This window comes from Lactuca virosa, chromosome 5 (assembly GCF_052849685.1).
Source record: "Lactuca virosa cultivar CGN04683 chromosome 5, Lactuca_virosa_CGN04683_v6, whole genome shotgun sequence".
In the NCBI taxonomy this organism is placed as follows: domain Eukaryota; kingdom Viridiplantae; phylum Streptophyta; class Magnoliopsida; order Asterales; family Asteraceae; genus Lactuca; species Lactuca virosa.
The window spans coordinates 165,716,601-165,728,588 of NC_136430.1; the positions used below are offsets into that span (position 1 = coordinate 165,716,601).

At 31.5% G+C, this 11,988-nt stretch overlaps 1 protein-coding gene across 1 annotated transcript; it reads left to right on the plus strand.

Moving 5' to 3' along the window:
* The first annotated feature begins 2,519 nt into the window (after positions 1–2,519).
* On the plus strand, positions 2,520–4,470 carry LOC145112313 (putative receptor-like protein kinase At5g38990). The gene is made up of 2 exons (XM_079048489.1): positions 2,520–3,575; positions 4,114–4,470. Exons 1-2 carry the CDS (start codon positions 2,658–2,660, stop codon positions 4,207–4,209), a joined length of 1,014 nt encoding a protein of 337 aa, XP_078904615.1. The 5' UTR covers positions 2,520–2,657; the 3' UTR covers positions 4,210–4,470.
* The last annotated feature ends 7,518 nt before the right edge of the window (positions 4,471–11,988 follow it).

The following is an 11,988-nucleotide window of genomic DNA, read 5'->3' on the forward strand; positions in this document are numbered from 1 at the left end:
CAATCCTTACTTGAAGCATAAATGGTGGCATTTTAAACCAAAACAAGCAACCCGGTACTATGCTAAATGAAAATTATTTTTATGTTTCTAAACAATTGGTAATTGTACTTGATATTTGCATGTAATGTATTTGACACTAGATTGTATTGTGTTTGATACTTTTTATTATAATGTTTTAGTAGTTGTGTTGGACTATATTTTATTGTACGTTTAATGTATTGGTTTTTTCCACAATTTTGAAAAAAAATTGAATTTTCAAAATTATTAATAATCTAAAAAAACATTTTACTGATGGATTGTTCATAATAAATTATCATAAAAGTAAACAAAGTTGTTGGCAATTCATCGGTAAAAGTGTTCGTCGGTAATATGTTAGTAACATGGTCAAACAACATAAAAGAAAGTTCATTGGAAATCTGTAAAAGTGTCCATCAGAATTCCAGCACTAAAATTGTTCTTTGTAAGTTAGTCGGTAAAGGTATTTGTCGGAACCTCGTCGATATGTAGTCAAACAAAGGTCAAAGAAGGTCTATTAAGTCCGAAGTGTGAGCAATCCGTCACTAATTCCATCGAAAATTATTCGGTAATATTTACACAAAAACGTGTTTCTAACCAACTTAAATCCATCGGGAATGACTTTTACCGACAAAAATGATTATCGTATTTCCACGTGTTTCTAGTAATATAGTAGGTGAGATATCAAGTGGTGATTTATTTGATCATTACACCATCTGACATCATATAAATAAAATAAAATTAGAAGAAGACAACAACATAAAATGGAAAATGACACTGTAGCACAACCAACTGTTGCATTTGACCCTATTTTGGCACTAGAATATTGTTTAACGCAATAGGTCATTAAAATTATAACTTACTTTTCTATTAAGTCATTTCGTTAGTTTTTATCAAATCCCCCGTTAACCATATGAATTACAAAAATGGTCCCTATGGTTTCAATTTCTTTTGTGGTTTGTCCCTCACCAGCATCGTTCAACACAACATCACCACCGTTCATCTCCGGCAGCCAACACCGTTCACCTCTGACCAAAATAAAAAATGTCCACTATTTTTGAAAACAAAAATCACTTTGTTTCAGCTTAAACCCTTTTCGAAACATCATTGAAACGAAAATCCATACTCACATTCTTCAATCAAAAACTAATTCCAACATTTGGATTCGAAAATCTAGATCCTACACCATCTTCGAAGAAAAGCATCGTAATCATCCATCGAAAAATCAAAAATCAATTCATCTACTTTGAAAATCAGTGCATCTAAATAATCTTTCACCATTCTTCAAATCTTCACGAACTAACCCAATAATGAGATTAACCATCATCACCATCAAATTCAAAACAAAAATCCATAACCCATTCTCGATCCATCATTCCTTCAATGAATCAAAAACCTTAGAAAATATAATAATCTTTTTTCAATTCGAAAATAAATACCTTTGAAGACCAATTCAATACATCAACATCATCGGTTCATATTCGAAGCATCACCAAATCAACAATTCCTATCATCCTTCGAAACATTCACGAAAACAACACGGAAACGAAATAACATCATCTTTGATTCGATTATTCTTCACAACAAAACACAATACCTTCTATAGTCATCCTTTGAATCGAAAAATCTACTTCAAGGCAGCTAACACCATCAAAAGCCATTAATGTGCATACTAGTTCGAAATCAGTCTATAAACAAAGTTTTGAAGCTCCATCAACTCCATGCAACACATGATGACTAATATTCATTCGAGCATCCTCGAAATTAGAATAAAAAAACCCAATCGAATCTGAAACCATAGTTGATCCAGCATCACCATCAAAAAGCCAAAAATACATTCGAGGCCCAATAACCATCTTCATTATCCTTTAGATCAACCAGTAAAGATTTTTTATTTTGGTCGGGGGCATGCCGGTTGTGAAAAATGTTGGTGAACGACCAACCACAAAAAAAAATGAAATCATAAGAACCATTCGTGTAATTTAAAATAATTGGTTAAATGATGATTTTTTAAAAACTAACGAAAGTGACATACATGTAAGTTGTAAGTTTAATTACCTATTGTGAAAATAATACTTTACTAACCAATTAAGCGGGCCAAGTGCAACAATTGGTTATGCTACATTTTCGTTTTCCCCGACGTAAAACGATGTTTATCAAACGTGGTTGCATATTACACTACCTAATGTTATAAAGATGATATAGATGTGAAAGGGGACTATAAACACAAAACATTGTTAATCACATTTGTTAAAAATTACACCAGACACTAATATAAAAGAAATTTGCAAGGAGACCACAACCCAAAACAATATCAATTATATCTAGTTGTACATTATGCAACCTAACACCATAAAATAAATAAAATTGAAAGTAGACTAATAAAAAAATGTCAATCACGTATAATTAATTTCACGTTACATCACCTAACAATATAAAATGATAGGAGGCATCCTCGGTCCTCCCACCTTAAAATATAAAAGTTGGTAACAAAACAATAAAACAAAAATGGAGAGTGATTGGCCACAAATTTAAAAAGACCATGTGATTCCGATTTAAGTAACTCCAGCTTTCATGTTGATGGCTATTGACTTACGATCACTTCCATCTTTATATTTTCTTCCTTTTCTATATTCCTTACAATGTCTTCAATCATGGAAGAGTTTGATCACCTCAAAATTCAAATGGAAGACATAAAATCGGCAACCTGCAACTTTAGTCAAGACAGGTGGATCGGAGGTGGTGGGTTTGGTTCAGTGTATAAAGGAGAACTCTCCCTTCCCACGGGACCAACCATGGTTGCTTTCAAGCGCTTGGATCAAAGATCCGATCAAGGAAACCCTGAGTTTTGGAAGGAGATCATGATGCTTTCCAAATACAAACATGAAAACTTGATCTCTCTCCTTCACTTTTGCATCGAGGGTGATGAGAGAGTCCTTGTGTACGAGTATGCCCCTCGTGGAAGCCTTGATCGCTATCTAAGTGATGCTACCCTTACATGGAACCAACGCCTCCATATATGCATCGGGGTTGCACGTGCACTAAAATATCTTCACGATCCCACGGAAACACAACAAAGACTTATACATCGAGACATGAAAAGCTCAAACATCCTTCTGGATGATAACTGGAATGCTAAAGTTTCTGATTTTGGTTTGTCAAAAATTGGCCCAGCAAACCAACCGCAAACATATATGGTCTCTAGACCTGTTGGTACCCTTGGATATTGCGATCCATTATATTCAGAGATGGGCTTCCTATCAAAAGAGTCTGACGTATATTCCTTTGGGGTAGTACTGTTTGAAGTGTTATGCGGAAGATCATGTTGTGAATATAGTAATGGTAAACTAATTAACATTTTAGTGCAGAAGTGGATAAAATGTTATAATGAAAATAATTTAAAAGATATTATCTTTCAAGATCTCAAGGGACAAACAGTTTGGGATTCTGTGATGACTTTTTCAGCCATTGCAAACCGATGCTTAAAAAGAGATCGTAAAGATCGACCAACGATGCACCAGATTGTGAATGCACTGGAGGTTGCACTTCAAAAGCAGGGGGTAAGTATCTCTTATCATTAAAAGGTTTTCAGTATTACATTTTAATTTTCTAGGTACAAAGTAGTGACAGAATATATACTTGGGCTAGTGGACGGATTTAGCAGTAGAACATCAAATCCGTTGTAAAAAGTAGAGCATCTTTGACGCATTATCGACACACATCATGATCTTGTTTATAAGACACTAGCGATGAAGATTGAATTCGAATATTCGGTGCTAATATTAATCATTAGCGACACATTTTGGAATTTGACATGGTGCTCATCTGTCAATAAATTTTACCTGCGATTTTTTTTTCCTTCAAATGTTTTACATTGCCTCGTTTTAGTTCAAAATTTCAAATGCCAGGCGTGAAAGAGATTTTATAATGACGCATAAACAATTACTTTGGTTCATAATGCAAAATCAGTCAATGGAAATAAGAAGTGAAACAATGTTACGCACCCTATGCATATCATGATATAATACATGTTTGGCATTTTTTTGTTCTTTCTTTCTTTGGTAATTATTAATTTGTTATAGCCCATGGATATTGTAGAATATATATGTTAAAACTCCACTTTATGCTGGTGAGGACGGCTATCATAGTTTCCCGATGCCAACAGTTCCGCACGGAGTTCAAAGATTTCAATAAAGGCTCAAAGAGAAACAACAAAGCTTGGAGTGATTCCGTTGCCGAATAGTTCCCCACAAATCGCTAATCTCCAAAGGGATTCCCTTTGATGAAGGGGAGATGGTACATTAGTTTTTACGTTGGTATTCTATGCTCTTTTATTTTGATTATATTTTTCATAGAAGCAAAATAGCCCGATGAAAAAAAAATTAAGATCTTGTAAATTCTTTTAATTATTGTTCATTTGTTCCATTTAAATCATTGAACTTATTTTTGTTATTACTCAATTAGGTACTTTCAAAACATATATCATTTAGATCATTGGTTAACCGGTTCATCATGTTAAATATATTGGTATGATAACCAATAAATATATTGGTATGATAACCAAGTAGCAAACTACATATTATTAGGGGTGAGTCTAGAGGTGGCAAACTGGTCTTGTGGTGTCGAAATCTAAAGTGGTTGAAAATGCATGACATGAGCAGAGACATGTTTAATAAGCGGGTCAAAAATATCAACCTAAACACAAAAATTTAAAACTCTTTTACGTGACAGGACACGTCTAATCCGCTTAACATGTTTGACCTGTTTAACTTAATTAGTTTGACCCGTTTAACTACTCTAAGGATTAGTAATGTCGGGTCAAACAGGTTAATGGATTAGTCATGTCGTGTTGGGTTAAGGAGTTGATATTTTTTGACCCGTTTATTCAATGCGCCCTCATGTGATGCATTTTTAACCCATTTAAATCTCTTTCATCATGTCCAACTCATAGCAATTTATAACAACTTTGGCCCTTCATAACCGAGTAGGTCACCATCTTTATTGTTTATATTATTTTAATAGATTTATTTTTTTTGTCTTTAGTGAACTACTAGTTGCAATAGAATATGCATGGAGTAGTCTAAAGTCACCGACAATAATGTGTAGTTTGCTACCCGGTCATCTTACCAACTTTGAACTGGCTTTAAGCCATATAACTAGTCTAGAGTTAAACCAATCCATAAAACTATAAATTAATTAATCCACTATAAAACAGATTTTTTTTTTTAAATAATATTTCTCAACTCTCATTAAAATAAATTAAGTGGGGGATTATTTATTAAATAATTCCCTCTTATTTACAAGGAATCTCTTTGAAGTATCCAACGTTACTAAAAGCCAAAAGCTCGTATCCAACTTTCAAAGGCCCCTCATTTAAGTATTTTTATTCTCACAACGTTAAACAAATTTAAGATACTAAATATAAGCTAAGTATTGAAACGGTGTCGATCCGTTTTGTAAATTGAATTTTGACGATTATATCTATAAAAATTAGATACTATTACATTTGATACGTAAATATATAAAGTTAGTACCACTGATTAACTCCGGTTTATAAAGTAGTGTTAAACGTATTACATGTCACCAATGTAATCGTAAGAAGTGTACACAAAAATAAACAATAAAATGTACAAAAGTTTTAAATCGAAACGTAAAATAACTTAAATTTTTATTAAAACGTACACAAAAAAGTAAGTAAGATTAATTTTTTTAAGTTAACTAACAGAAGTTCAAATAATAAAAAAAATGAATTATATGTGATTCGATTCATACTTAAGACCTATACATGAAAATAAGCACGAAAACGTAACAAAAATTACATTGAAAATAGACAAGCTTGAATTTATACTGACACATACATATAAAAAGCAAAGTTATTTTTTAAAGTAACAAACAAAAGTTCTAAATGTACATTGAAACATTAACCACCTCGAATTTACACCGTCACATACATAAAAATAAACACATAAAATACCGCTGGATTTGTTAGTAGGTAAATATACAAGGTCGGTACTACTAATAAAATGTATTATATATGAACGAACTTATACGTACGAAATGTTCATAAAAATAAACACAAAAACGTACACAAATTCTATGTTGAAGCGTAAAGAAACTTTAGTATATACCGACATGCACATGAAAATAAATAGATACTTTTTTTTACTTAACGAATGGAAGTTTAAATAATCAAAATCGTATCATACCTGTTGGAAAAAGAAATGGTGATTTGAAACTAATTACCAAAGTTGAGGGGTTGAATGGTGTATAATAGAAAATTGATGTTTAATTTTTTTGTTACAATTCTTATTTAACAACAATAGTAATATGATGTGGTTTATGAATTAAGTTTTAATAATTATTTAATTGTTTTGCCGGTTATGGTTTGTTTATATATACAACCACTCTACAACCATTTGAAACAAACACCTATTAGTCGGCAAATTTATTTTATGGATACTTTGTTAAACAAAGGATTCAACGATTTTCGTTTTCTTCTTTGTTTCCGTAAATTTCCATAAAACTTTTCCTATAATCTTAAAAAAAATTCGTTTGTACTAAACGAACAAAAGAGAAAAAAATTGTTCTGTGTTTTTATACTGCTTGATTATCCCAGAAAAAAAAAAACTGAAATTGAATTTCAGAATTTGCTTGTCTAAATCTGACTTCAGCATCAATTATTTATATGAATGTGTCTCAGAATTGCATCAAAAATCAATTTGAACATCAGTTTATATGGGAAAACAACATCTGATTTCTAAAACCAGTTTAAGCATCAGTTTGCATCCGGATTTTTTCTTCATCAAAATTATGAATCATAATTCTTATTTCAGAAGTTTGTTTAAATTTTCTCCTGCAAATTTTCTACATCAAATTTTTCAGCATCAGATATTGTATCAGAAAATGCACCAGATTTCTTAATCACATTTTGTATCATATATTGTATCAGTTTTATGCATCAAAATTATTGATTTAGTCATCAATTTTCTTCATCAAACATCTATGTATCAGGTTTTTCATATTTATGTATTAGAAATGTGCAACAGATTTCATTCTTGAGTTTTGAATCTATTTACTACATTAGTTTTCTATCTAGAAGTCTAAAAGCATTATTTTAAGGAAAAGATTTTTACATTTTCAAAACTTCAATGAATTAAACATCAAAATTTCAAATTTTTTATTTTAGTTTTAAAGATTAGAATTTCAGATTCTAGATTTCTGAAATCAGATTTAAGCAACAAATTTTCTAGATATTAGAATTCAAAAACATAGTTATCAAATTCATGATTTCCATTTTTAGAAATTGTTCTCAAAAGTAGATTTTCTAAACAACATTTTAGTTTTAGAACTGCATAAACAAATATTATATTTTAGTATAAGCTTTTTAAATCATATTTTTTAGAAAGCAAATCTAGATTTTCAGTAGATGTGTTTAGGGGAGACAATATTATTAGAAGTTGTTTTTATAATTATAGTTTCAACTTCTATTGTTATATAATTTTTTTATTGAATGTTTGATTGATGTCCAAGCAAGAGGAAGATTTTTTTTTAAGTATAGTTATAAACATTTACATTTAGTGAAAAAATAATTTCATAAATGACACCACCCGGAGTGACCATAATTTCCAAAGTGAACTCGAGTATGGATGCTAACTCTTATGAATGGTGGATTGATACAGGTGCAACCCGTAAGGTGTGCTCAAAGAGGGAGTGGTTCACGAACTCTAAAGTTGTGCATATATATTCTACTTTTTTCCAACTTGAGGCATAAAGTTATATTGGAAATTATTATTCTAAACACTTAAATTTGGTCTTTAAAGTATTTCATAAATGGTATACACAGAAAAGGGATAACATTTAATGATGTGTTGTATGTTCCTGGGATTCGGAAGAACTTAGTCTTTGGATGGTTGTTGAACAAGCATGAATTTTGTTTGGTGTTTGAGTCTAATAAGTTTTTATTAATTAAAAAGGGCATGTTTGCCCGATAGAGCTATGCAGATGGTGGAATGTTTAAATTACATGAAATATTATGCCTAATATCAATGACATGAATAAATCTTTCTTTTATTTGATCGACTCTTCTAGTGTTTAGCATGCTAGACTGGGAAATGTTAATTTTGAAACATTAATGGGGTTAATCAAACTTGAAGACATCCCTTAGATTCATATAGACTCAAAATATAATTGAAATACTTGTTTCGAATCAAAGTTACCACGCCAATCATTGAGTCCATTGAAAGGAAAAATGAATCCCTTTGATTAATTCACACGGATTGTGTAATATGAAGTTGAATCCATCTAAATATGGAAATAAGTACTTTATAAGTTTATTGATTATTGCACTAAACTTTGTTATGTCAATTTACTTAAAATTAAAATATGAAGATATAGAAAACTTTAAATTGGAAAAAAATGAAGTTGAGTATCAACTCAACAAGAAACTTAAAGTACTAAGAAGTGCCAATGAAGTAAATATGTATCAAAATTTCAGTACTTTTATGAAAGTGGTGGTTTTAGACATGAGTTGATTTCATATTTGTTTAGCCAAAAAAAAATTGTAGCACAAATAGGATAAATAGGACCTTAAAGGAAAAGATGAATGTAATGATGTTAAGTTTTGTGTTGCCACCCTTAATGTGTGGTTAACTGTGTTATCTGCTAATTACCTTTTACATAAGGTACCCTAAAAGAAAACATATAAAACTATAGGAGTTACGCTCGGGTATAAAACCATATTACAAATACCTTCATGTGTGGGGTGTCTCACAAAGGTTGTGGTACCTTCCGCAAAGGTTGTAAAGATATAGGCCAAGGTTGTTAATTTCATATAAAGTCAAGAAAAGCTCTCCAAAAAACAATTATTTATAAAGAATTTTCTCATGAAGAAGAAATAAAACCTCTATTGAATAAAAAGGCAAGTGTAGAGAAATCATTTGGAGATGATTCTTACACTTATATGGTTTAAAGAGAGCCTCAAACTTCAAAAAGAACCCAAGGGAAAGAGGTAATTAAAGTAAAATGCATGGATTTTATCTTACAGAATCATGCATGAGAGAGAGTGGATATACCCACAAGCTTATATATTGATTTTTCAATAGGAAAATGAAAGAACATAGATCCAAAGAACATGTGAATAGGTTAGAACACAATTACCTGTGGTTCCAATAGAAATATGTATCGATTCCATGATTGGAAATTTAGAATAAAATGATACTTCTATACTCCAAGAGCTATTTCCATTAAATCGAATAATATTTGTTGAAATTAATCAAAATAAGATAAAAGTTTTGATGAATATTAAGACAATCAACACGAAATTGAATGGGATATGAAAGTAAAATTTCTAAACATAGGTTTAGAAGTATAATCTACATGGAAATGTCTAGAAGTTATCTTACCCGAGGGAAAACAACAAAATGTGTAAACTGAAAAGTCTTCATATGACTTAAAGCAAGTTGGAATGATGGTATCTAAATTTTGACTTTGTCATTCAACTTGAATCGATGTGATGAAATAGATCCATTTAAATGACACTTCAAAGTGTTATTCCATTTTGTTACATGCTACGATCCTTGAGATAGGATGCCTTAAGAATTTTACATGGAGATGGTTAAAGCAAGAAATTGCATGGAAAAATACGATATTTGCTAGGGGTGACAATTGTTGACACGACACGACAAAAATACACGACACAAAATGAAATTGGGAACAAACTGAAATTCGAATTCGTGTTAAGTGTAAAAAACACGATGTCGTCTCATGTTCGTGTTTAAATTCGACACGAAACTGACACAATTTAGAATTTATTTGTCGTGTTTTTCGTGTTATGTATGATTAAATATTAATTAAATAAACTAATTTTTTTTATTATGTTATCTTTGTCGTGTCGTGTTGTGTTTTTCATTTTTTAATCGGTTCTTTTTCGTGTTAGTTAAAAGAACACGGCATCGTGTCGTGTCGTGTTCGTGTTACATAAAACATTATCGTGTCATGTCGTGTCAGACAAAAACACGACACGATGGCCCGATTTTCCACCCCTAATATTTGCAAAGCGACTCGTGTATGGTATATTCATAATTACATTTGGCCAATGTTATTATGAATTCATAAATACATGTATGTATTCTTATTGTATTATGTTGACACATGTATCTAATTATTAAAGAGTTCAAATTGTGGTGTAGTCATAACTATATTGATAATGGTCAACATTTGTTGGGGGATATATGGGAATCATTTATAAGTTTATCCACGTTTGTAAAAAACAAACTAAAGGACTATATGTTATTGGGATGTGTCCCATGATGAGCCTCTATTTCTTGTATGTGTACATAATGATGTAAATAATGGTTAGTGTAGGCGTATTTTTCAAAGACATAAAACCATTCAACAATGAATCTAAAGATGAGTTATCTTTAATGACTAAATAAAATCAAAATAAGATTGTGGATCTGCTAACGAACCGCTTGAAATGAGAGGTCGTTACAAGGAATGGAACTAAAAACCATGAATTAATAAGTTATTACAAAGGAAAACCCATTAACTGACTAGAGATCCCAAGATCTAGGTTTAATTGGACAACCTACATGTATATAACATCCTTGAATCACCGTGGGGCGTTAACCTGAACTCATTCCTAAAAGAGACAGTGATGCAGGTTAAGCTTATAGCCATATATGATATAGTTGAAAATCGTTAGACATTACATTTTAATGATTATGATAGAACCATGTGTATGAGAAGTGGGGTGTTGGATCGTAAGGAATAACAACAAGCAAATAATAACAATAAAGAAAAAGAATTAATGAAAACCAATTTGACTGAGATTTCACAAAGAACTTAATCTCTCACCAAGAGAGATGACATATAGTCATGTTTTACTATGCACCTTAGAACAACTTATATACTAAGGAAAACTATCTAGAATATGTAAATCCATACAAATCATAGTTTTAAAAAATTATAAGCTAAACTATACGTGGATAAGATCCTTATCACTAAGATTAAAGATCTAGAAACTTTAATTAAAAAAGAACTATCACGGTGATGCTGATGAAGACCGATCACCGTATTGATAATGGTATACATTCAGAATGAAGTTTATTTGACTCATCATATTTTAAGGTTCAAACTTACTATCCCCCCTCCCCTCCCCCCCCTAATATGATGATGTCAAAACTTAAACCTACTCAAGGGATCCACAAAAAAATTTAGCAGCTTCACATATAATCCTTGGCTTGACCCATTTATAATTATCCATTTTATGTTCTTCCATACCCTTGTTCAGCTCAAAGGAGATCAACCATTGCTAACTATTTGCGAGTTCTTTATCTATACAAATCATACTAAGAGGAAAAAAATGCTCAGTGGGAGCCTTTGAGAGATCATCTGAATGCTAAAAACACATATGACTGTTTCCATCGACATAAAAATTCCATGCACTAGATCTCTGATAAAGAGATGCTCAAGAGGAGGAACTCCCACTGGTAAAGGTTTGTTGATGTAGACATATCCAAAAGGCAAGAAAAAATGGACCATGTTTTAATATTCATCTTTGTGACAACCCGAAATATTTGGATCAAGCAAGGCCTAGATTGTAACCATGTGAAAGTGAATTCACAATATAATCTTGTTACAAAAACCTTGAAAACCTAGAAGGGCATAAGTGCATGAATATTGATGTGTACACTTCGGAAAATCATATATAAGATAACCTCTTGATTGTAAGAAATGTACTCAAACAAGGATCAAATGGTGTTAACACAAGAACTTGTAATTGTGTCATGATCTTGAACACTCGAACTTTAAGGCCAACATATTTGAGTTTCCTATTAACAAAAAACCATAAACACATTCATGAGAACCATCCAAGCCCAAAAATACCATCATTTGGGCCACCCTTGGCCGAAAACCCCTTCAATTGGGCCGTAGTTGGCCGTAAACACCCTAATGGACTTCAGCTTGTCCATA